This window comes from Oncorhynchus kisutch, linkage group LG13, assembly GCF_002021735.2.
Source record: "Oncorhynchus kisutch isolate 150728-3 linkage group LG13, Okis_V2, whole genome shotgun sequence".
Classification (NCBI taxonomy): domain Eukaryota; kingdom Metazoa; phylum Chordata; class Actinopteri; order Salmoniformes; family Salmonidae; genus Oncorhynchus; species Oncorhynchus kisutch.
In genome coordinates this window covers 44633112-44660286 of record NC_034186.2, presented here as the reverse complement: position 1 = coordinate 44660286, position 27175 = coordinate 44633112, and the positions used below count along the sequence as shown (strand labels likewise).

The following is a 27175-nucleotide window of genomic DNA, read 5'->3' as shown; positions in this document are numbered from 1 at the left end:
ATCAATACCTCCTATTGTAGGGGTTAACAGAAATTCAAGTAAGTGTGTGTGTGTGTGTGTGTGCGCATGTATGTGTGTTTGAGGCCTTGCTGAGGTCTGAGTGATTGGGAGGCTGTGATGTGTAGCTTGGACCCGCACACACACACACACACCACACACACTGCCTCCCGTCCCGAGATAGAGCCCAGCGGTTCCATTACACTGAGGCGAATTGTTCTAGTGTTAGCATCTGGTAAGCATCTCCCCACACAAACACACAAACACACATTTATACATACATGTAGTACAGTACGTATGCATACAGACACACACGAACACACACTCTGTCTATTTCCCTTCCTGTCCTACGTGGCACCAAACTGACCTCCGTGACAGAGTTTGAGACACACTCAGCTTATACTGGCATGAACAGTCACAAGAGAAGAAGAAAATGTGAGTGTTTAACGTATATGCAACACTCTCTGAAAAAATCTAAACCAACAGCTGGACCAAAACACAGGGAATTGTGTTCCCAGAACTCCCTAGAATTCCCAGAATTTGCGTGAAAAACAGCACAACAGAGTTGAGAGAAGATTCACAGCCTGAGCACATTTTGAGCTACAACATGCACACGCACTAATGAACGATGGCTCTGAGGAACTTCCAGTAACTTCCAGTGCTCATTATGCTACACGACGCCTTCGTGTAAAAAAAAAAATCCTATAAAATGTAGCTAACAATGTAAAGCAGTGTTAAGTGTCACTTTAACACTTAAACACTTTAACTGCATTTCACTTAACAACTTATGACGCTCGCCAGTTTTCACACGTTCACAATAATGAGCAGCCAGTAAAGTATACAAAATATGATTCTCTTTTTCTATATAATCGCCTGGGATTTCATCAAACATAAATAGAAATAACACAGGTATTTTTGTGGTGTTAGGCTACGATCGTATTGCACAATAATAATTCTATTTTGGATGGTTTTCCTAGAACGAGGAAGAACATTTCGGACAGGGGTTGGGTGATACTCTGAATTGAGCAAGACGAGATATTTTACCATCCATCACTCTGCTTCGTAAGCCTCTTCTTCTACTAGACTACTACATATTTCCCTGTGTTTGGTTTGGATAAAAAAAAGCCAGTTCCCTTAATACTTGTGGGACAGCTAAACATTTAAACTTTCTATTTAAAGGGATCAAGTGTATGCATTGTTTGGTTATGTTAACCAGATGTGTTAGTTTTTCATGATCTGAATCCCTTCTTAAAAAAACGGCAAAGTGAGAGAAAATAAACGCCCAACACAAATTGTGGACTATTGTGTATTTGGACTAAATCCTTCTCTAGGTTGGAGTTTTTTTTTCCATTTGCTAAGGGATGCTGGGGAGTGACAGTTTGACGTTGATTGGTGTGTTGACTTGTGGAATAGGAGAGCTTCACCTGTAAAGAATACAACCACAAAGCAATTTATACAAACGAGCTACACTGCTCCAATTATAATGCTTTTCTTCAATGGAAAATGTGTGCTTGAAATATTCTGCCAAAAAATACTGGGACTACAAATGTATCCATTTTCAATTTAAAAAAAAAACTAGTCCGGAAAAAAACCTTTGCAATGAAAAAATGATCCGTATTGCTTTTGGAAACAATGTATCTTGTTGATGTAGATGTTTTCCTTGAATCACAATCGACCATCAGTCTCTGAGGATATAATTTTTACTTCTAACACCAACCAATTTCAATGAAATACCAAATAAGGGATATACTGTATTAGGAACTAGTCTACCATCAACTTCACCTGTTCATGTATTACACATGTACTGTACACAGCAGCTCCAAAATGTATGTTTAAATATAAGAGAGCAGGCTCTGTGGAAACTGGAAAAAGTAATATGCAGGGATACATATGCAGGGGTACAATCAAACTGTTTGCACAAGCTGGGAAGTGTCAATTTCACACAGTAAAAATATACTGCGGAAACAAGAAATATAACCTACAGTACAATGGACCATAAAAAATGGCTTCCATTCAGAAAAGTGGGCTGTGAACAACATTGACTGCCGACACCAACCGTAATGGCTTGGTTCTCTACTCAGGTTGGGGAATTACTAGAATGGCATGGGTACATTCAATATGGCCGCCAGCACACCCATCACGTTTACTTGAATGTGGATTTCCATTCAATGAATTATATTTCTATGGTGGGGAGAGGGACTCACCATACACTTGTTGGGCTTCTCTCCCGAGTGGACCCTCATGTGGATGAGGAGTTTGTAGCGGGCGTTGAAGGGCTTGTAGCGGCGGATGCAGCCGGCCCAAAAGCAGGTGAAGTCCTCCCCTTTGCGCTGGTCGATGTGCACCTTCTCGATGTGCCTCACTAGCTCCTCCTGCTGCTCGTACGCCACACTGCAGTCAATCCAGCGGCAAACCTGCTTGTCGCTGAGCGGCCCACCGTCCTCTCCCCCGACGGGGCTCGAGGTCTTGAGGCCCGAGAGGAGAGAAGATGAAGATGATGTGGGCTGGTTCTGGAGGTGCAGCAAGCCCCCCGGGCTTGGGCCCCCGTACTGGTGCAGGTGGTAGGGTGGGGGCATGGAGGGCCGCGGGGGGGCAGGGTGGTGTGGGTGAGGACGGAGGTGGCTGGCAGCAGTGCGGCCAGTCAGGTGATTATAATGGTGGTGATGGTGGTAGTGGTGCTGAAAGAGCTCCTCCTCGCTGGGAGAGAAGTCATCTAGAGGCTCCTGTTTCAGAGCTCCTCCACCGGCCCTCTGACAGCCCTCCAGCATAGACACGTTCCCAAGCAGGCCTCCCGTCATCAGGGCCCCACTCATCAGCAGACCCAGCCCATCGGCGCCTGCTCCTCCTCCTCCTCCTCCTCCACCCCCCGGCTGCATGGAGCCGGGCTCCTCACACAGTCCCTGGTTCTGCTGCTCCGGGTCCAGAGACGACACGGAGGAGGAGGAGGAGGAGCCCGAGGAGGAGCCCGAGGAGAGGGACAGCAGGCAGGCGGCAGGCGAGGGCAGCTGACAACTCTCCTGCGAGAGGGGCTGCTGGGGGCTGCTGCACTGCTGGGGGGGTGGGGGCTTGTGGGGGCCAGCCCTGGAGGAGAAGCCGCCGCTGGGCTGGGGTGAGGGGTTTGTCCGGAGCCCGTTGACACAGGCCACCACGGACATCTGGGAGGAGCAGATAATGGCGGTGATATCGATCCCCTCGGTGGCGGTGACGACGGCGTTCGCGACGGCGCTAGCGTTACTGCTGGCAGCGGCGGACTGGGAAGCCAGGGACAGGCAGCGTCTCTTCAGGCTGCTAGTAGTGAGCAGCCGCGCTGAATGACGGGAGCCGCTTGGGGACAAAGACAGCGGGGAGGAGCCATCTTCATTATTAAACGGGTACGCCGAGTCTGCCGATAGAGCACTGCCTAAGCCACTGCCACCACCGCTTCCACCGAGAGGACCCTCCATCTCCCCCCGCCGGACCCCAATGTTTCCCCTGCTGTTCTGGAAGGCACCCTGGATTGTGGTGGGGACCCCTGGTCCCTGTGAGATGTTGTAGCCCATGGATGCCTCCTGTTTGATGGGATAGGAGAGAGGAAGTGCCCTGGCCCCGTTGGAGGTTCCGCAGCCTGGGTCGGGAGAGGCCAGGGATCTCTGGAAGGCAGAGGACCTGTAGAGGGGAAAAACACACGGCAGGGAATCTGAGCAGAGCGAGGCTATTAGGACAACACAGGGGCGAATATGAGCACTATTAGCCGCCCGCTGTTGATAGATAAAGGCCACGGCTGTCTGGGTCCTGCCAAGCCATCCTTCCCACACGCCGCAGCTTTCAGCCCTCGCACAACAGCAAGGCTGTGAGCTGCAGACCTGGCCTAGAGTGGGCTCTCTTTCTCCCCCTCTCTCTTTCTCTGCTCTCCCGTGCTCTCGTTCTTTGGCTACAAGAATAACATCTCACCCCAGAGAGCCCCCCACAGAACTAAAAGTCTTTTAGTCAGGGGGTCTAACATCCACTTCACACAGCCAGAGGACTTTCAGAGAGAAACGGAAGGTTAGTTAGTGACTTGTGGTGTCCCTTTCAAAACAAGGCAGCATCCACCAGAAACAGATGATTCGGGAGTGATTTCATGAATAAATGAAAGGGGACCTTGAGCCCTGTGAGCAGTTATGAATGGGCATTTATGGCTAAGAATAGGAGAGCGGCAGATAGAGAGGACAGAAGAAGAGGCGATGGATGAGCCTTCTTGTGTGTCACTAGTCTGACAGGCTTTGATGACACAAAGGGGTTAAACCTAAGCCTACATGTTGGGATAAATAGGAGTCACCTGGTTTGTTGGCATAATGGCGGCCTGTGAAGGGTCAGCGTTTACAATACTGTGTATTATGGTGGGAATCTTGCCCCCGGTGAATGGGGAGCCAGGTCGTATTTCTCCATGCGTCGCTGTGATGTCCTACATAATAATTCCTGTCAGTTCGCTCATTATGGATTTTGTGCAAAAGCTCTTGAGTGATGTGAGAAGGCCCCTCTTTCTCTCTCTCCTGTCTCCATGAAGGAATTGCCTTTGTCCTCTCGCTCTCTCTCTTCTCTCCCTCTCGCTCTCTCTTTCTCTCTCTCTTTCTCTCTCTCTATCTCTCTCTCCCTCTCTCTCGACGCACACTGGGGAAAAGTACTAGATAGAGCCAGAGATGGACTTTTTCGTAGTCAATAAAGAGTGTGAGAGAGAGAGAGAGAGAGCCCCCCTTTCTTTCATGAGCGCTATTTCCTGTTTGGCTGCAGCGATGGCATTCGGGGAGACAATATGGGAGAATTGAATGTCTCTCCAGAAGCACTTTGGAGTGTATAGAGGCCAGAGAGGGTGATAGGAATCTTTTTCTGACCAGTGAATAGATGTTACGTAGTGTACCTGCCTCCTCTATGAGAAATGTCATTACATGCTATAGGTAATTACATTTGACAGACGAAGTACGCATTTATATGGGGATTATTATCAATACCATTACCTGCGTAGAATGATTACTGTTCATTTTATCAATATGATCATGTTATTAGTGTTAATACGATAGTAGAACGTATACTGCTAACATCATTTCAGGTGTTTCAAAAATACAAACAATCTGATCAACAGAAACAAATCGACAGACAGCTATACTGTTTCAGGCCTGCACTGACCCCTATGTTGCCGGTGTTCTTGTCAGAACCTGTCTCGTCGTTCTTACCTGGCTTCAGCGTGCTGCTGCTGGCTGTCCTGCAGATGAAGGTTGTGTGTGGGTGTGGGCCGCTCACAGTGGACACTGTGGTAATGACCCACTGGACCTGGCTGGCTCCCTGGTGGCACCGGCACCGCCAGACTCTGCCCACAGCGCATCAGTGTGCCCTCACTGCCCCCCAGCTCTGGCCCACTCTCCTTCTCTGGGCAGTAGGCACCACTGCAACTGCCGTTCACTGGAAAAGGGGAAGAGAAGGGATGAAAATGACAACACTGTCTGTAACCCTCAAAGTCCCTAAAATAAGATAGGATTTTATTCATCCCCAAAGGGGAAGTTTGTTTGCACAAGCAAATACACACAAATATAAATATACACACCAATAAATACAACACTTATGATGACAATGACAGCACTGTAAACCCCTCAGAGTCCCCCTCTAGCTGGAAGTTGGCTCTGCTAGCCTGTTTCGCTACTCTAACGACAGAACAGAGAGATTAATAACTGCCATAGAGTGCAACAGATCTCCTCTGAGACGCTTCCATCAGTGACATGTTGAAAGTGTATCAAATTACGATCGATCTCTCGAGAACAATCGCTGGCTTCGAAGTTTGTGGACCCGTTGAGATATGGAGTGGTTTTGTGCTCTTTGGTGAACTTTAAAAAAGCTGATGACGTCAAAAGATTAGACTTGTGTAAGTTCTTGTTGAACTGTGTACAGATAAGCAAAAAAAAAAAAAGCATGATTATTATATATTTTTTTACTGCATCCAGTTAGCATATACAGACATTTTGGCTTCACAGGCCTTCTTCAGTGTGTAGACAATAACACTTTATAGCGTGGATCTCATTGATATTATTAGTACTGTGGGAAAACTAAACAAGAGCGAGAAATTAGCTAATTATTTGCATTGATGAATGTTCCAAATGTTCCAAGTGTTTGTCACTTTGCTATTGAAGAGACACTCAGTCAATCCACAACCGGGTAATTCTATTTCGATTACAGGAAATGTGTTTTGTGTTGAAATTGTGAGAGAGTTTGCTGAACCACTAGCATAAACAATCTATATATTTAGCACCACATGACATGAATAATATAACCAAGAAAACCTTTTTTAATTTTTGGGGGGGGGGTGTGTCTAACAAAATGTTTCCATAAAACACATCAGAATATGACTAGAGTTCTGAAATTTGACACATGAAAGTGAGTGAAGGGGGGGGCTGTATGTCGAAATATTTCCAGAAGGAAAGACAATACCCCCGATGCTCGTTCGTGTGTAGGAGGCCACATGTCCCTGCTCCAACCTCCCTAACTCAATTTCTCAAATTGAATTTAGCTCATAATGATGTTATTGACAATGTTTTCACATCTCTTGAGCTATTATCAATGCAGGCACCCAAACACTCCTTAAGTGATATAAAGGAATGAAAGGAAAAAGAGATGGAGAAGGAAGGCATGAGGATAGAGAAAACAGAAAGACGAGGATAAAGTAACAGGCAGAGAAAGATCTTTCTTCTTCTTTTAAACACGATGTATTCAGCGAGAGAGTAGGAGGGAGGGAGAGGCAGACGGACAGAGAGAGGGAGAGGTTGTGAAGAAGTCACCGAAAAACAAGTTAAGGTGGAGATGCGTGGTTGGCATTGGAAAGAGAAAAAGAGACTAGGGGAGAGGTGGCGAGAGGGAGAGGTGATGCACAGGGAGCGAGAGGGGAGAGGTATAGAAAGTCAGTGCAACCGCTGCAGTGTCGCTCGCTGAGGGACTTTGAGAGGCATGCTGGTTTCACTCAGAGCCATAAACAGAAGGCAAGAACTCTTTCAGCTCTGTTCTGTTTTCAAGGAATACAAATGGTTCTGTTTATAAAGTTCTGGAGTGTCCTGCCTCTTCTTTTTTTTCTTCTTCTTGGCTGCGCGTTTCCATAGTTAGCATATCCAACTGTGTTTGTGTATTGAAAACTTCAAGGCCTGTTGATTGACGGCCAAGTATTTCTTGCCTCATCTGGAATAAGAGTGATTCAATCAGGACGGCCAATGGTGACATGAGTCAGGATAGAGAATTCAAAATGTGTGTGTACACCATGGCTTTGACCGTATGTAACCTTTCACTATGTACAGTCACACACAGGTGCACACACACACGCAAACACGCACCACATGTTCGAAAGAGTGAATACAGATGTAGGATCTTAATTTGAGCCACTCTGCTACAGCGGGAAAATAATCCTGCAGTAACCAGAAATGTGAATTATTATGTCGATTATAATTAATGGACATTTTTGTCGGGGCTGATACATTTTTTCATTTTGGGGAAATCAAGTCGGATATGTCTTTTTGTCTTTTAAAATGGTTCTCCCCAATTTCGTGGTATCCAAATTGTAGTTAGTCTTGTCCCATCGCTGCAACTCCCGTACGGACTTGGGAGAGGTGAAGGTCGAGAGCCGTGCATCCTCCGAAACACAACCCAGCCAAGCCGCACTGCTTCTTGACACAATGCCCGCTTAACCCGGAAGCCAGCCTCACCAATGTGTCGGCGAAAACATGGTGCACCTGGCGACCATGTCAGCGTGCATTGCGCCAGGCCCGCCACATGAGTCGCTAGTGCGTGATGGGACAAGAACATCCCTGCAGGCCAAACCCTCACCTAACCCGGACGACGCTGGACCAAGTGATCACCGCCCCATGGGTCTCCCGGTCACGGCCGGCTGTGACAGAGCCTGGACTCGAAGCAGGATCTCTAGTGGCACAGCTTGCACTGCGAAGCAGTGCCTTAGACCAATGCGCCACTCGGGAGGCCAAGCCTGACTTTTCTAAGTGGAAATGACCAACTTTAGAAGCCTTTTAAAAACTAAATACACTTCAAGTTTGCATTTCATGCTGTACAGGAAAATTCTCAGCCAAAAAAGAGTAATCAAATTAAGATCCTACAACTGTATTAGTATGTGCACTTCCAAGCACCCTATAAAATACACAGCCAAAGTGAGAACAGCATAAAGCCTATGGTCTAACCATACCATATAATATTTTCTGTACGCTATGTCTTTAAGATGTAGCTTATTTTCGGATCAGGTACAATGAACAATGAAATACAACATATACCCAGGCAAAACAGATTGAGCCACACATTCAAGCCAAATAAAATACAATGCACTTCAGAAGAGGCATTCTCTGCTTCCCTGTTTGGAAACAGTTGCTGTTTGCCAGTAGAAAGTACTTTATGCAAATCAAGGCAAAGCTGCGCGAACACCGCAAATATGCCAGTGGAGTGATTACCTATGATTTGTTCTGTTTACAGAGATTGGTGTGGCAGGTAACCTAGTGGTTAGAACATTGGACTAGTAACCGGAAGGTTGCAAGATCGAATCCCCGAGCCGATAAGGTAAAAATCTGTTGTTCTGCCCCTGAACAAGACAGTCATTGAAAATAAGAATTTGTTCTTAACTGACTTGCCTAGTAAAATTAAAATCAATAAAATACAAACAATTGTTTCAAGCTTTGCTACGGTGTGTTTGGCAATCTTTGGAGTTGCCTCCCTGAGCATGGACCTTTGACCTGGCACTCCAAGAGATACCCATATCTATGAAGGAGAGGATGAGAGGAGGAACATGGCTCCGGATCAGGAAATAGTGAGGTATAGAGGAGATGTTGGAGCAGGATGAGAGGACATTGGGAAAAGGAGAAGACACATTCAAGGTGCTAGTTTGTGGCTACAAGCTCAGCCTGGTCTCATAGACTAGACGTAACATAGTAAAAGTACATCTGGGACACTAAAATTTGTATGATACTGCATGTTACGTTTGGTATGGTTACTTAAGGCAAAAATGAAAGTCGGGGTGGATCGGTGGGTGTATAACGCAAACCTTTAGTAACCCAAAGATTGTAAATTTGAATCTCATCACGGGCAAATTAGCTACTTTTTTTTACTACATTTTAGTTGCTTAGCAACTACTTAGCATGTTAGCTAACCATTCCCCTAACCTTAACCATAACTCTTAAACTTAACCCTAACCCCCAATCCTAAACCTTAACCAATATTAGCCACCTAGACAGAATTTGTAACATATCATACATGTATGATATATCATGCATTTATACATATTGTAAATGACATATAAAACAAATTGTTATTCATAATATATACAAGATGGGTGATGGAATCCATAAATTAATAAATAACATATGAAACGTAACATATCCTACTATAAAATGCCATGTTCTGGATTTACGTACAGAATAATACGAAATGCTTTGAGACCAGGTTGCGAGAGGAGCCTAAACTGTATGGAGATGATTAGGACTAGGGTATAGGGTATATCATCAGGAAAGTTGTAGGCAATTGGTAGGACAAGGAGTTTTTCCTGATCAGTTCACACCATATAACTAGTCTGTCTTTAGATCTAGATTAGAACATTCACTCTTCTAAAATAAACCAGGGTGCCTCCACTCCAGTCACTGTGTCTGTACTAAAGTCCTATAGTTGTTCTATATTCCATAAAGCATACAGACTGAACGCCCGGCTGAAAGCTTTGCTACAGTAACAGAATCAGTCATGCTCAGGCTAGGAGGAGAAACAGGCTTCTCAACATATGGTGGCTTGGAAGGAAACCAACCGTAAATTCAGTTTATATTGAATATGCCATGGTAATTCAACATTGCGAGTATTTCGTTGTGTGTTAGGGCTGGCTTGATCAGGAGGTGGAAGCCAATGGAAGCACCTGGGACCGAGGTGAAATGGAAGACACACAGAGCCGGTGACAGAGATAGAGCGAGAGATGGAGGGAGGGTGAGAGAGAGGTCCATTGTTGCGCTGACACAGTGATGGGAACACGCAGGGGTCAGATCAGTGCTGACTGGTCATGTTGCGGTTAGGTCCTGTAACAGTGGTCACGGGTGGTCTCTAAGGAACCATTTAGGGCTTTTTTCCCCCCCAATTCTCTCCAAAATGTGAGCTGAAATGAACTCCATGATTTCAGTCATGTATTTTGTAAGTGAAATCGTTTTGAAGAAGGGGGGGGGGGGGGTCATTGGTTGCTCTGATAATGATATGCACACTTGCAAGCGTTCAGAGCCAATTAGAGGTGACAATCTCAGGGCATGAGATCAGGCAGAGACTCGTTACATGCCGATGCCAGAATCACCGCGGGCAACTGTGCTGCTCTATCAAGACCATGTACAGATGTGCTTTTGGCCCATCCTTACAAACACCCACTGATGTCAGCATTCCCAACCAGAGAGAGCTGAGACGAAGCCCCGAAGAAGGCCTCTATTGTTATCCCCCCCTCCCCCCCTTCTTGTTCTTACACACCTCCCAGAAAAACAAACTTGTGGAACAGGACCACAGGAAGATACCCTGTTTGATACCATGGTTATAGATCTATTACTATCATTGCGGGATGATTAGAAACGGTTGAGCTCACGGATCCCCCCCACGGGGGGAGATAGTGAGATTAGATGAGAAGAATATCTCTCTATTACACAGGAACGAACACATAAACCATAGACGCAGACATGGGGTAATTATAAAGGGATATATGTGGTTACTGGAGAACGTCTATTGAGGGACATATGTGATTCTTATTTTGGCTTGTGTCAAGGGGAGAAATGAGGTTCCAATCACACCCTTATTGATTCGGTGTTCTTAGGTCATCCATTTGTCACGCTTCCTCCGTTTCAAACCCCCTCGAGAACACAAAGCAAAGCCATTAAAAAAAAATCAGACGCATCGACAAACCACAAATGGAAAGCCCTTACAAACTATTTCCATGGATGAATTCATCCGGTTCTGCATTTGGAGATAAAGAGACAAGACAGGCAAACAAATACAATTAACCAGAACAAATGTCATGCTCTCTCTTTTGACTCGTTGACGTTGATCCGGCTTAGAAAAACACGTATTTCCATATGAGTGCCACATCTGTATCCCAAATGGCACCATATTCCCATATAATGCACTACTTTGGACCAGAGCACTATGGGCCCTGGCAAGAAGCAGTGCACTAAAGGGAATAAGGTGTCATTTGGCATACACATGTGTACAGTAAGGCTGTACTCTTGTTGCCAAAGGGGCAAATCATCAGAGAGTCATGTTGAGATAAATCAGTTTGTGCTTTGGCTAACTCCCTCTCTATCTGAATGACTAATAAATGACTAATAAAACAGAACATCCCACATGTCTCCAACAAAGAAAGGGCATGGCTAACCCCACAAAAACAGTGACTATTATCTCCAGATTTGCATGTCCTGTATTGTATTCCTCAATGCATTCTACACTCAGAATGACCTGACATTCAGTCACGTCACCATATCACATCACATGCTATCATTCTGAACCCAGCATTCCTTGAATAATGGATCTCTCTCATTTCACGCAAATTACGACAGGATCCAGATTCTGATCGTCGGTCTCTCTTTCGGGTCTTTCAGTCTCTTTTCTCTCTCTCTCTCTCTCTCTGTGTGTCTCTCTGTTCTTTGTCTATCTGATCTCTCTCTCTCGCGCGCTCTCTATAGTCTCTATGGACAATAGTACTGCTGCATCTGATCAGCAGATGTCCTGGTGCGGTACATGATTAAGTGTAATTGGTGGTAATCTCAGGCGATTTTTTTCCCCGGTGACACTTCATTTTCTATAATTCTCGCCTCTGCCTTTTAAGTCACCTAAGCGCTGTTTCAAGTGCTGGGGTGAGACTGCGCTTGTGCCAGTGTTTAATGTGTTTAAGTCTTCTGAGATCCCGGGGAATAAAAAACAGATGTGCAGATGTTTCGGGGGGGGAGCGGAGGAGGTGAGGAGGGAAGAGGAGGAGAGTGGGGGAGGAGAAGACGGGGAGCATTCAAGAGGTGTACTCTACTGAGTGACTCTAGCTTTAGCTAGAAACTCTAGCTTTGTTCGGAGGGAACTGGCGGCATGGGCTTTGGTATAAAAAAAAAATGTGTGCGCTATATAGGGAATTGGGCACAAGAACTCAAGAAACAACAAGCTGCCAAAACCACAAGACGGATGCACCTGGAAATCCAGCGTGACAATTCAACCTGTTGCCACATAAATCATAAGATGAGCACACCAACGGTTAATAATAATCAGTTCATTCTTCCTCTCCTCTCTTCTCGATTTATATAACACTTATAACACACAGCATGACTGGGGTGGGAGATGACAGGCTGGAGAAGTTTGCGGGATGCTCTGTGTTGTGTGACTGCTGTCCACCGCAGATGTTGTGTATTACAGTCCAAAGCTGCCTTCTCCTGCTTTAAATCTCATAACTCATCTATATTTGTGTCTGCTGCATGGGCCCAGAACTTATTTGTTTGCTTAGTAATGGATGTATGATTGAAAAACCTGGGGGCACAAGTAAATGAAAAATAACAAAGTCGAAAGGACAGCTACTTTAAACAGGTGCTCGACGGAGTGAGGGAAAAGAGGGGGAAGAAGAAAAACAATTAAATTAGGAGGACAGAAATGTCTCTGTTTACTTAGAAGGATTACCAGTACCAGCAAACATGAATTAAGTTTGTTATGGATTTTAGCTGTGCTCGGAAAGGTATCCCATTTTTCTCCTTGATTTGTCATGAACAACTTCACCTTGAATTCAAACTATGTGTGACTAAGAAAAACTATTTTCTGAAACATTATGACAATTTAAAGAACCAGAGCAAGTGATAGCAAATCCCCACAAAAATCTCCAAACTCTGTGTAAAGTCTGTTGTCCAATCTCTGCATCCCCCTGCATGGTATTATGACTAGTCAAACATCTCCAAAATCTGTGTAAAATATGTTGTCCAATCTCTGCATCCCCCTGCAAGGTGTAATGACCAGTCAAACATCTCCAGACTCTGAGTAAAGTCATTAGTCCAATCTCTGCATTCCTCTGCAAGGTGTAATGACTAGACAGAAATCTCCCAACTCTGTGAAGAGTCTGTTGTCCAATCACTGCATTCCCCTGCATGGTGTAATGACTAGACAAATATCTCCAAACTCTGTGTAAAGCCTGTTGTCCAATCACTGCATTCACCTGCATGGTGTAATTACTAGCCAAAAATAGACATACTCTGTGTAAAGTCTGTTGTCCAATCACTGCATTCCCTTGAATGTTGTGTGGAACAGTCAAAAATCTGCAAACTCTGTAAACTTTCCTGTTCAATCACTGCATCCCCCGGCATGGTGTAATGAATAGTCAAACATCGCCAAACTCTGTGTAAAGTTTGTTGTCCAATCTCTGCATACCCCAACATGGTAAAATGACTACTCAAACATTTCCAAACGATGTGTAAAGGATGTTGTCCAATTTACTGCATTCCCCTGCACTGTGTAAAGACTAGTCAATAATCTCCAAACTATGTGTAAAGTCTGTTGTCCAATCACGGCATTATCCTGCATGATGTAATGACTATTCGAAAATAGACAAATTCTGTGTAAAGTCATTTGTCCAATCACTGCATTCCTCTGCATGGTGTAGTGACGAGACAAAAATCACCAAACTCTGTGTAAAGTTTGTTTCCCAATCACTGAACTCCCCTGCATGGTGGAATGAATCGTAAAAATCTTCCATCTCTGTGTAAAGTCTATGGTCCAATTAATGCATTCCCCTGCATGGTGTAATGAATATTCAAACATTTCCCAACTCTGTGTAAAGTATGTTGTCCAATCACTGCATTCCCCTGATTTGTGTAATTACTCGTCAAAATAGACCAACTCTGTGTAGAGCCTGATGTCCAATCACTGTATTCCCCTGATTGGTGTAATTATTAGTCAAAAATCTCCCAACTCTGTGTAAAGTCTGTTGCCTAATCAATGCATTCCCTTGAATGTTGTGTGGAACAGTCAAAAATCTCCAAACTCTGTGTAAACTTTCCTGTTCAATCACTGCATTCCCCTGCATGGTGTAATAAATAGTCAAAATCTCCAATTTCTGTGTACAGTCTGTTGTCCAATCACTGCATTCCCCTGCATGGTGTAATTACTCGTCAAAAATAGACCAACTCTGTGTAGAGCCTGATGTCCAATCACTGCATTCCCCTGCTTGGTGTAATTATTAGTCAAAAATAGACCAACTCTGTGTAAAGTGTGTTGTCCAATCAATGTATTGCCCGGCATGGTGCAATGAATATTCAAACATTTCCAAACTCTGTGTAAAGTCTGTTGGCCAATCAATGCATTCCCCTGCTTGGTGTAATTACTAGTCAAAAATAGACAAACTCTGTGGAAAATCTATTGTCCAATCACTGCATTTCATTGAATGTTGGAAGGAATAGTCATAAATCTCCCAACTCTGTGTAAAGTCTGTTGCCTATTCACTGCATTCCCTTGAATGTTGTAAGGAATAGTTAAACATCACCGAACTCTGTGTAAAGTGGGTTTCCCAATCACTGAATTCCGCTGCATGGTGTAATGAATCATAAAAATTTCCCATATCTGTGTAAAGTCTGATGTCCAATCACTGCATTCCCCTGCTTGGTGTAATTACTAGTAAAAAATCTCCCAACTCTGTGTAAAGTCTGTTGCCTATTCACTGCATTCCCTTGAATGTTGTAAGGAATAGTCAAACATCACCGAACTCTGTGTAAAGTATGTTGTCCAATCACTGCATTACCCTGCATGGTGTAATGACTATTCAAAAATCTCCAAACTCTGTGTAAAGTGTGTTTCCCAATCACTGAATTCCGCTGCATGGTGTAATGAATCATAAAAATGTCCCATATCTGTGTAAAGTCTGATGTCCAATCACTGCATTCCCCTGCTTGGTTTAATTATTAGTCAAAAATAGACCAACTCTGTGGAAAATCTATTGTCCAATCACTGCATTCCCCTGCACGGTGTAAAGACTAGTCAAAAATCTCCCAACTCTGTGTAACGTCTGTTGCCTAATCACTGCATTCCCTTGAATGTTGTAAGGAATAGTCAAAAATCTCCCAACTCTATGTAACATCTGTTGGCCAATCATTGCATTCTCCTGCATGGTTTAATGACTAGACAAAAATCTCCCAAATCTGTGTAAAGTTTGTTGTCCAATCACTGCATTCCCCTGCATGGCGTAATAAATAGTCAAAATCTCCAAACTCTGTGTAAAGTTTGTTGTCCAATCAATGTATTGCCCGGCATGGTGCAATGAATATTCAAACATTTCCCAACTCTGTGTAAAGTCTGTTGTCCAATCACTGCATTCCCCTGCTTGGTGCAATGACTATTAAAAAATAGACCAACTCTGTGTAAAGTCTGATGTCCAATCACTGCATTCCCCTGCTTGGTGTAATTACTAGTCAAAAATAGACAAACTCTGTGGAAAATCTATTGTCCAATCACTGCATTTCATTGAATGTTGGAAGGAATAGTCAAAAATCTCCCAACTCTGTGTAAAGTGTGTTTCCCAATCACTGAATTCCGCTGCATGGTGTAATGAATCATAAAAATGTCCCATATCTGTGTAAAGTCTGATGTCCCATCACTGCATTCCACTGCATGGTGTAATAAATCGTAAAAAATCTCCAATCTCTGTGTAAAGTCTGCTGTCCAATCACTGCGTTCCCCTGCATGGTGTAATACATCGTAAAAAATCTCCAATTTCTGTGTACAGTCTGTTGTCCAATCACTGCATTCCCCTGCATGGTGTAATTACTCGTCAAAAATAGACCAACTCTGTGTAGAGCCTGATGTCCAATCACTGCATTCCCCTGCTTGGTGTAATTATTAGTCAAAAATAGACCAACTCTGTGTAAAGTGTGTTGTCCAATCAATGTATTGCCCGGCATGGTGCAATGAATATTCAAACATTTCCAAACTCTGTGTAAAGTCTGTTGGCCAATCAATGCATTCCCCTGCACGGTGTAATGAATATTCAAACATTTCCCAACTCTGTGTAAAGTCTGTTGTCCAATCACTGCATTCCCCTGCTTGGTGTAATTACTAGTCAAAAATAGACAAACTCTGTGGAAAATCTATTGTCCAATCACTGCATTTCATTGAATGTTGGAAGGAATAGTCATAAATCTCCCAACTCTGTGTAAAGTCTGTTGCCTATTCACTGCATTCCCTTGAATGTTGTAAGGAATAGTTAAACATCACCGAACTCTGTGTAAAGTGGGTTTCCCAATCACTGAATTCCGCTGCATGGTGTAATGAATCATAAAAATTTCCCATATCTGTGTAAAGTCTGTTGTCCAATCACTGCATTCCCCTGCATGGTGTAAAAAACTTATATCTTTATGTTTGAAGCCTGAAATGTGGCAAAAGGTCGCAAAGTTCAAGGGGGCCGAATACTTTCGCAAGGCACTGTATGTGTAAAGTCTGTTGTCCAATCACTGAATACCCCAGCATGGTGTAATGACAAGTCAAACATCTCCAAACTCTGTGTAAACTTTGCTGTTCAATCACTGCATACCCCTGAATGATGTTATAAATAGTCAAAGATCTCCAAATACTGTGTAAAGTCTGTTGTCCAATCACTGCAATCCCCTGCATGGTGCAATGACTATTCAAAAATAGACTAAATCTGTGTAAAGTCTGTTGTCCAATCACTGCATTCACCTGTATGGTGTAATTACTAGTCAAAAATAGACCAACTCTGTGTAAAGTCTGATGTCCAATCACTGCATTCCCCTGCTTGGTGTAATTACTAGTAAAAAATCTCCCAACTCTGTGTAAAGTCTGTTGCCTATTCACTGCATTCCCTTGAATGTTGTAAGGAATAGTCAAACATCACCGAACTCTGTGTAAAGTATGTTGTCCAATCACTGCATTACCCTGCATGGTGTAATGACTATTCAAAAATCTCCAAACTCTGTGTAAAGTGTGTTTCCCAATCACTGAATTCCGCTGCATGGTGTAATGAATCATAAAAATGTCCCATATCTGTGTAAAGTCTGATGTCCAATCACTGCATTCCCCTGCTTGGTTTAATTATTAGTCAAAAATAGACCAACTCTGTGGAAAATCTATTGTCCAATCACTGCATTCCCCTGCACGGTGTAAAGACTAGTCAAAAATCTCCCAACTCTGTGTAACGTCTGTTGCCTAATCACTGCATTCCCTTGAATGTTGTAAGGAATAGTCAAAAATCTCCCAACTCTATGTAACATCTGTTGGCCAATCATTGCATTCTCCTGCATGGTTTAATGACTAGACAAAAATCTCCCAAATCTGTGTAAAGTTTGTTGTCCAATCACTGCATTCCCCTGCATGGCGTAATAAATAGTCAAAATCTCCAAACTCTGTGTAAAGTTTGTTGTCCAATCAATGTATTGCCCGGCATGGTGCAATGAATATTCAAACATTTCCCAACTCTGTGTAAAGTCTGTTGTCCAATCACTGCATTCCCCTGCTTGGTGCAATGACTATTAAAAAATAGACCAACTCTGTGTAAAGTCTGATGTCCAATCACTGCATTCCCCTGCTTGGTGTAATTACTAGTCAAAAATAGACAAACTCTGTGGAAAATCTATTGTCCAATCACTGCATTTCATTGAATGTTGGAAGGAATAGTCAAAAATCTCCCAACTCTGTGTAAAGTGTGTTTCCCAATCACTGAATTCCGCTGCATGGTGTAATGAATCATAAAAATGTCCCATATCTGTGTAAAGTCTGATGTCCCATCACTGCATTCCCCTGCATGGTGTAATAAATCGTAAAAAATCTCCAATCTCTGTGTAAAGTCTGTTGTCCAATCACTGCATTCCCCTGCATGGTGTAATAAATCGTAAAAAATCTCCAATCTCTGTGTAAAGTCTGCTGTCCAATCACTGCGTTCCCCTGCATGGTGTAATACATCGTAAAAAATCTCCAATTTCTGTGTACAGTCTGTTGTCCAATCCCTGCATTCCCCTGCATGGTGTAATTACTCGTCAAAAATAGACCAACTCTGTGTAGAGCCTGATGTCCAATCACTGCATTCCCCTGCTTGGTGTAATTATTAGTCAAAAATAGACCAACTCTGTGTAAAGTGTGTTGTCCAATCAATGTATTGCCCGGCATGGTGCAATGAATATTCAAACATTTCCCAACTCTGTGTAAAGTCTGTTGTCCAATCACTGCATTCCCCTGCTTGGTGTAATTACTAGTCAAAAATAGACCAACTCTGTGTAAAGTCTGATGTCCAATCACTGCATTCCCCTGCTTGGTGTAATTACTAGTCAAAAATAGACAAACTCTGTGGAAAATCTATTGTCTAATCACTGCATTTCATTGAATGTTGGAAGGAATAGTCATAAATCTCCCAACTCTGTGTAAAGTCTGTTGCCTATTCACTGCATTCCCTTGAATGTTGTAAGGAATAGTTAAACATCACCGAACTCTGTGTAAAGTGGGTTTCCCAATCACTGAATTCCACTGCATGGTGTAATGAATCATAAAAATTTCCCATATCTGTGTAAAGTCTGTTGTCCAATCACTGCATTCCCCTGCATGGTGTAAAAAACGTATATCTTTATGTTTGAAGCCTGAAATGTGGCAAAAGGTCGCAAAGTTCAAGGGGGCCGAATACTTTCGCAAGGCACTGTATGTGTAAAGTCTGTTGTCCAATCACTGAATACCCCAGCATGGTGTAATGACAAGTCAAACATCTCCAAACTCTGTGTAAACTTTGCTGTTCAATCACTGCATACCCCTGAATGATGTTATAAATAGTCAAAGATCTCCAAATACTGTGTAAAGTCTGTTGTCCAATCACTGCAATCCCCTGCATGGTGCAATGACTATTCAAAAATAGACTAAATCTGTGTAAAGTCTGTTGTCCAATCACTGCATTCACCTGTATGGTGTAATTACTAGTAAAAAATCTCCCAACTCTGTGTAAAGTCTGTTGCCTATTCACTGCATTCCCTTGAATGTTGTAAGGAATAGTCAAACATCACCGAACTCTGTGTAAAGTATGTTGTCCAATCACTGCATTACCCTGCATGGTGTAATGACTATTCAAAAATCTCCAAACTCTGTGTAAAGTGTGTTTCCCAATCACTGAATTCCGCTGCATGGTGTAATGAATCATAAAAATGTCCCATATCTGTGTAAAGTCTGATGTCCAATCACTGCATTCCCCTGCTTGGTTTAATTATTAGTCAAAAATAGACCAACTCTGTGGAAAATCTATTGTCCAATCACTGCATTCCCCTGCACGGTGTAAAGACTAGTCAAAAATCTCCCAACTCTGTGTAACGTCTGTTGCCTAATCACTGCATTCCCTTGAATGTTGTAAGGAATAGTCAAAAATCTCCCAACTCTATGTAACATCTGTTGGCCAATCATTGCATTCTCCTGCATGGTTTAATGACTAGACAAAAATCTCCCAAATCTGTGTAAAGTTTGTTGTCCAATCACTGCATTCCCCTGCATGGCGTAATAAATAGTCAAAATCTCCAAACTCTGTGTAAAGTTTGTTGTCCAATCAATGTATTGCCCGGCATGGTGCAATGAATATTCAAACATTTCCCAACTCTGTGTAAAGTCTGTTGTCCAATCACTGCATTCCCCTGCTTGGTGCAATGACTATTAAAAAATAGACCAACTCTGTGTAAAGTCTGATGTCCAATCACTGCATTCCCCTGCTTGGTGTAATTACTAGTCAAAAATAGACAAACTCTGTGGAAAATCTATTGTCCAATCACTGCATTTCATTGAATGTTGGAAGGAATAGTCAAAAATCTCCCAACTCTGTGTAAAGTGTGTTTCCCAATCACTGAATTCCGCTGCATGGTGTAATGAATCATAAAAATGTCCCATATCTGTGTAAAGTCTGATGTCCCATCACTGCATTCCCCTGCATGGTGTAATAAATCGTAAAAATCTCCAATCTCTGTGTAAAGTCTGTTTTCCAATCACTGCGTTCCCCTGCATGGTGTAATACATCGTAAAAAATCTCCAATCTCTGTGTAAAGTCTGTTGTCCAATCACTGCATTCCACTGCATGATGTAATGACTAGACAAACATCTCCAAACTCTGCGTAAAGTATGTTGTCCAATCACTGAATACCCCAGCATGGTGTAATGACAAGTCAAACATCTCCAAACTCTGTGTAAACTTTGCTGTTCAATCACTGCATTCCCCTGCATGGCGTAATAAATAGTCAAAATCTCCAAACTCTGTGTAAAGTGTGTTGTCCAATCAATGTATTGCCCGGCATGGTCCAATGAATAATCAAACATTTCCAAACTCTGTGTAAAGTCTGTTGGCCAATCACTGCATTCCCCTGCAAGGTGTAATCACTAGTCAAACATCACCAAACTCTGTGTAAAGTTTGTTGTCCAATCACTGCATTACCCTGCATGATGTAATGACTATTCAAAAATAGACAAACTCTGTGTAAAGTGTGTTTCCCAATCACTGAATTCCTGTGCATGGTGTAATGAATCGTACAAATCTCCCATATCTGTGTAAAGTCTGTGGTCCAATCAATGCATTCCCCTGCACGGTGTAATGAATATTCAAACATTTCCAAACTCTGTGTAAAGTCTGATGTCCAAGCACTGCATTCCCCTGCTTGGTGTAATTACTAGTCAAAAATAGACAAACTCTGTGGAAAATCTATTGTCCAATCACTGCATTTCATTGAATGTTGGAAGGAATAGTCAAAAATCTCCCAACTCTGTGTAAAGTCTGTTGCCTATTCACTGCATTCCCTTGAATGTTGTAAGGAATAGTCAAACATCACCGAACTCTGTGTAAAGTGGGTTTCCCAATTACTGAATTCCGCTGCATGGTGTAATGAATCATAAAAATGTCCCATATCTGTGTAAAGTCTGATGTCCCATCACTGCATTCCCCTGCATGGTGTAATAAATCGTGAAAAAATCTCCAATCTCTGTGTAAAGTCTGTTGTCCAATCACTGCGTTCCCCTGCATGGTGTAATACATCGTAAAAAATCTCCAATCTCTGTGTAAAGTCTGTTGTCCAATCACTGCATTCCACTGCATGGTGTAATGACAAGTCAAACATCTCCAAACTCTGTGTAAACTTTGCTGTTCAATCACTGCATTCCCCTGAATGATGTTATAAATAGTCAAAGATCTCCAAATACTGTGTAAAGTCTGTTGTCCAATCACTGCAATCCCCTGCATGGTGCAATGACTATTCAAAAATAGACTAAATCTGTGTAAATTCTGTTGTCTAATCACTGCATTCCCCTGCACTGTGTAAAGACTAGTCAATAATCTCAAAACGCTGTGTAAAGTCTGTTGTCCAATCACTGCATTCCCCTGCATGGTGTAATGATTAGTCAAAAATCTCCAAACTCTGTGTAAAGTCTGTTGTCCGATCACTGCATTACCCTGCATGGTGTAATGACTAGGCAAAAATAGACCAACTGTGTGTATAGTCTGTTGTCCAATCACTGCATTCACCTGCATGGTGTAATTACTAGTCTAAAATAGACAAACTCTGTGTGAAGTCTGTTGTCCAATCACTGCATTCCCCTGCACTGTGTAAAGACATGTCAAACATCTCACAAATCTATGTAAAGTCTGTTGTCCAATCACTGCATTCCCCTGCATGGTTTAATAAATAGTCAAAATCTCCAAACTCTGTGTAAAGTCTGTTGCCTAATCACTGCATTCCCTTGAATGTTGTAAGGAGTAGTCAAAAATCTCCAAACTCTGAGTAAACATTCCTGTTCAACCACTGCATTCCCCTGCAAGGTGTAGTGACTAGTCAAAAATCAACTAACTCTGTGTAAAGTCTGCTGTCCAATCACTGCTTTCCCCTGCATGGTGTAATGAATAGTTAATAATCTCAAAATGCTGAGTTAAATCTGTTGTCCAATCACCTAATTCACAGCATGGTGTAATGAATAGTCAAACATTTTCAAACTCTGTGTAAAGTCTGTTGTCCAATCACTGCATCCCCCTGCATGGTGTAATGAATAGTCAAACATCTCAAAACTCTGTGTAAAGTGTGTTGTCCAATCAATGTATTGCCCGGCATGGTGCAATGAATATTCAAACATTTCCAAACTGTGTAAAGTCTGTTGGCCAATCACTGCATTCACCTGTATGGTGTAATTACTAGCCAAAAATAGACAAACTCTGTGTAAAGTCTGTTGTCTAATCACTGCATTCCCCTGCACTGTGTAAAGACTAGTCAATAATCTCAAAACACTGTGTAAAGTCTGTTGTCCAATCACTGCATTCCCCTGCATGGTGTAAAGACTAGTCAATAATCTCAAAACACTGTGTAAAGTCTGTTGTCCAATCACTGCATTCCCCTGCATGGTGTAATGATTAGTCAAAAATCTCCAAACTATGAGTAAAGTCTATTGTCCAATCACTGCATTACCCTGCATGGAATTCTTTCCGAATAACTTCCGGCGCCGACAGAGATGGCCGCCTCGCTTCGCGTTCCTAGGAAACTATGCAGTTTTTTGTTTTTTTACGTGTTATTTCTTACACTAGTACCCCAGGTCATCTTAGGTTTCATCACATACAGCCGAGAAGAACTACTGAATATAAGATCAGCGTCAACTCACCACCAGTATGACCAAGAATATGTTTTTCGCGATGCGGATCCTGTGTTCTGCCTTACAACCAGCGCCACGGGATGGTTCCCATGCAGCGACCCAAAAAAACGACTCAGAAAAAGAGGGAAACGAAGCGGTCTTCTGGTCAGACTCCGGAGACGGGCACATCGTGCACCACTCCCTAGCATTCTTCTTGCCAATGTCCAGTCTCTTGACAACAAGGTTGATGAAATCCGAGCAAGGGTAGCATTCCAGAGGGACATCAGAGACTGTAACGTTCTCTGTTTCACGGAAACGTGGCTCACTGGAGAGACGCAATCCGAAGCGGTGCAGCCAGCGGGTTTCTCCACGCATCGCGCGGACAGAAACGAACATCTTTCTGGTAAGAAGAGGGGCGGGGGCGTATGCCTTATGGCCAACGTGACATGGTGTGATGAAAGAAACATACAGGAACTCAAATCCTTCTGTTCACCTGATTTAGAATTCCTCACAATCAAATGTAGACCGCATTATCTACCAAGAGAATTCTCTTCGATTATAATCACAGCCGTATATATCCCCCCCCCAAGCAGACACATCGATGGCTCTGAACGAACTTTATTTAACTCTCTGCAAACTGGAAACGATTTATCCGGAGGCTGCATTCATTGTAGCTGGGGATTTTAACAAGGCTAATCTGAAAACAAGACTCCCTAAATTTTATCAGCATATCGATTGCGCAACCAGGGGTGGAAAGACCCTGGATCATTGTTACTCTAACTTCCGCGACGCATATAAGGCCCTGCCCCGCCCCCCTTTCGGAAAAGCTGACCACGACTCCATTTTGTTGATCCCTGCCTACAGACAGAAACTAAAACAAGAAGCTCCCACGCTGAGGTCTGTCCAACGCTGGTCCGACCAAGCTGACTCCACACTCCAAGACTGCTTCCATCACGTGGACTGGGAGATGTTTCGTATTGCGTCAACCAACAACATTGACGAATACGCTGATTCGGTGTGCGAGTTCATTAGAACGTGCGTTGAAGATGTCGTTCCCATAGCAACGATTAAAACATTCCCCAACCAGAAACCGTGTATTGATGGCAGCATTCGTGTGGAACTGAAGGCGCGAACCACTGCTTTTAATCAGGGCAAGGTGTCTGGTAACATGACTGAATACAAACAGTGCAGCTATTCCCTCCGCAAGGCTATCAAACAAGCTAAGCGCCAGTACAGAGACAAAGTAGAATCTCAATTCAACGGCTCAGACACAAGAGGCATGTGGCAGGGTCTACAGTCAATCACGGACTACAGGAAGAAACCCAGCCCAGTCACGGACCAGGATGTCTTGCTCCCAGGCAGACTAAACAACTTTTTTGCCCGCTTTGAGGACAATACAGTGCCACTGACACGGCCTGCAACGAAAACATGCGGTCTCTCCTTCACTGCAGCCGAAGTGAGTAAGACATTTAAACGTGTTAACCCTCGCAAGGCTGCAGGCCCAGACGGCATCCCCAGCCGCGCCCTCAGAGCATGCGCAGACCAGCTGGCCGGTGTGTTTACGGACATATTCAACCAATCCCTATACCAGTCTGCTGTTCCCACATGCTTCAAGAGGGCCACCATTGTTCCTGTTCCCAAGAAAGCTAAGGTAACTGAGCTAAACGACTACCGCCCCGTAGCACTCACATCCGTCATCATGAAGTGCTTTGAGAGACTAGTCAAGGACCATATCACCTCCACCCTACCTGACACCCTTGACCCACTCCAATTTGCTTACCGCCCAAATAGGTCCACAGACGATGCAATCTCAACCACACTGCACACTGCCCTAACCCATCTGGACAAGAGGAATACCTATGTGAGAATGCTGTTCATCGACTACAGCTCGGCATTCAACACCATAGTACCCTCCAAGCTCGTCATCAAGCTCGAGACCCTGGGTCTCGACCCCGCCCTGTGTAACTGGGTACTGGACTTCCTGACGGGCCGCCCCCAGGTGGTGAGGGTAGGCAACAACATCTCCTCCCCGCTGATCCTCAACACTGGGGCCCCACAAGGGTGCGTTCTGAGCCCTCTCCTGTACTCCCTGTTCACCCACGACTGCGTGGCCACGCACGCCTCCAACTCAATCATCAAGTTTGCGGACGACACAACAGTGGTAGGCTTGATTACCAACAACGACGAGACGGCCTACAGGGAGGAGGTGAGGGCCCTCGGAGTGAGGTGTCAGGAAAATAACCTCACACTCAACGTCAACAAAACTAAGGAGATGATTGTGGACTTCAGGAAACAGCAGAGGGAACACCCCCCCATCCACATCGATGGAACAGTAGTGGAGAGGGTAGCAAGTTTTAAGTTCCTCGGCATACACATCACAGACAAACTGAATTGGTCCACTCACACAGACAGCATCGTGAAGAAGGCGCAGCAGCGCCTCTTCAACCTCAGGAGGCTGAAGAAATTCGGCTTGTCACCAAAAGCACTCACAAACTTCTACAGATGCACAATCGAGAGCATCCTGGCGGGCTGTATCACCGCCTGGTATGGCAACTGCACCGCCCTCAACCGTAAGGCTCTCCAGAGGGTAGTGAGGTCTGCACAACGCATCACCGGGGGCAAACTACCTGCCCTCCAGGACACCTACACCACCCGATGCTACAGGAAGGCCATAAAGATCATCAAGGACATCAACCACCCGAGCCACTGCCTGTTCACCCCGCTGTCATCCAGAAGGCGAGGTCAGTACAGGTGCATCAAAGCTGGGACCGAGAGACTGAAAAACAGCTTCTATCTCAAGGCCATCAGACTGTTAAACAGCCACCACTAACATTGAGTGGCTACTGCCAACACACTGTCAATGCCACTGACTCTACTCCAGCCACTTTAATCATGGGAATTGATGGGAAATTATGTAAATATATCACTAGCCACTTTAAACAATGCTACCTTATATAATGTTACTTACCCTACATTATTCATCTCATATGCATACGTAGATACTGTACTCTATATCATCGACTGCATCCTTATGTAATACATGTATCACTAGCCACTTTAACTATGCCACTTGGTTTACATACTCATCTCATATGTATATACTGTACTCGATATCATCTACTGTATCTTGCCTATGCTGCTCTGTACCATCACTCATTCATATATCCTTATGTACATATTCTTTATCCCCTTACACTGTGTATAAGACAGTAGTTTTTTTTGGAATTGTTAGTTAGATTACTTGTTCGTTATTACTGCATTGTCGGAACTAGAAGCACAAGCATTTCGCTACACTCGCATTAACATCTGCTAACCATGTGTATGTGACAAATAAATTTGATTTGATTTGATTTGGTGTAATGACTATTCAAAAATAAACAAATTCTGTGTAAAGTGATTTGTCCAATCACTGCATTCCTCTGCATGGTGTAATGACGAGACAAAAATCACCAATCTCTGTGTAAAGTTTGTTTCCCAATCACTGAACTCCCCTGCATGGTGGGATGAATCGTAAAAATCTCCAAACTCTGTGTAAAATCTGTTGTCCAATCACTGCAGTCATCTGCATGGTGTAATTACTAGCCAAAAATAGACAAACTCTGTGTAAAGTCTGTGGTCCAGTCACTGCATTCCCCTGCACTGTGTAAAGACTAGTCAAACATATCCCAAATCTGTGTAAAGTCTGTGGTCCAATCAATGCATTCCCCTGCATGGTGTAATAAATCGTAAAAAAAACTCCAATCTCTGTGTAAAGTCTGTTGTCCAATCAATGCATTCCCCTGCACGGTGTAATGAATATTCAAACATTTCCCAACTCTGTGTAAAGTCTGGTGTCCAATCACTGCATTCCCCTGCTTGGTGTAATTACTAGTCAAAAATAGACAAACTCTGTGGAAAATCTATTGTCCAATCACTGCATTTCATTGAATGTTGGAAGGAATAGTCAACAATCTCCCAACTCTGTGTAAAGTCTGTTGCCTATTCACTGCATTCCCTTGAATGTTGTAAGGAATAGTCAAACATCACCGAACTCTGTGTAAAGTGGGTTTCCCAATTACTGAATTCCGCTGCATGGTGTAATGAATCATAAAAATTTCCCATATCTGTGTAAAGTCTGATGTCCCATCACTGCATTCCCCTGCATGGTGTAATAAATCGTAAAAAAAACTCCAATCTCTGTGTAAAGTCTGTTTTCCAATCACTGCATTCCACTGCATGATGTAATGACTAGACAAACATCTCCAAACTCTGCGTAAAGTATGTTGTCCAATCACTGAATAGCCAAGCATGGTGTAATGACAAGTCAAACATCTCCAAACTCTGCGTAAAGTATGTTGTCCAATCACTGAATAGCCAAGCATGGTGTAATGACAAGTCAAACATCTCCAAACTCTGCGTAAAGTCTGTTTTCCAATCACTGCATTCCACTGCATGATGTAATGACTAGACAAACATCTCCAAACTCTGCGTAAAGTATGTTGTCCAATCACTGAATAGCCAAGCATGGTGTAATGACAAGTCAAACATCTCCAAACTCTGTGTAAACTTTGCTGTTCAATCACTGCATACCCCTGAATGATGTTATAAATAGTCAAAG

General features: G+C 43.4%; 1 protein-coding gene across 1 annotated transcript in view; it reads right to left on the bottom strand.

Annotated features, from left to right (window-relative positions):
• Positions 1-27175, bottom strand: part of glis1b (GLIS family zinc finger 1b) — a 117992-nt gene that overhangs the window by 44411 nt on the left and 46406 nt on the right. The window contains exons 3-4 of the mRNA XM_031786357.1: positions 5187-5412; positions 2202-3642 (exon numbers count right to left, since the gene is read on the bottom strand). Of these exons, the coding sequence (XP_031642217.1) occupies positions 2202-3642; positions 5187-5412 (1667 nt within the window). The remainder of the gene's footprint in view (positions 1-2201; positions 3643-5186; positions 5413-27175) is intronic.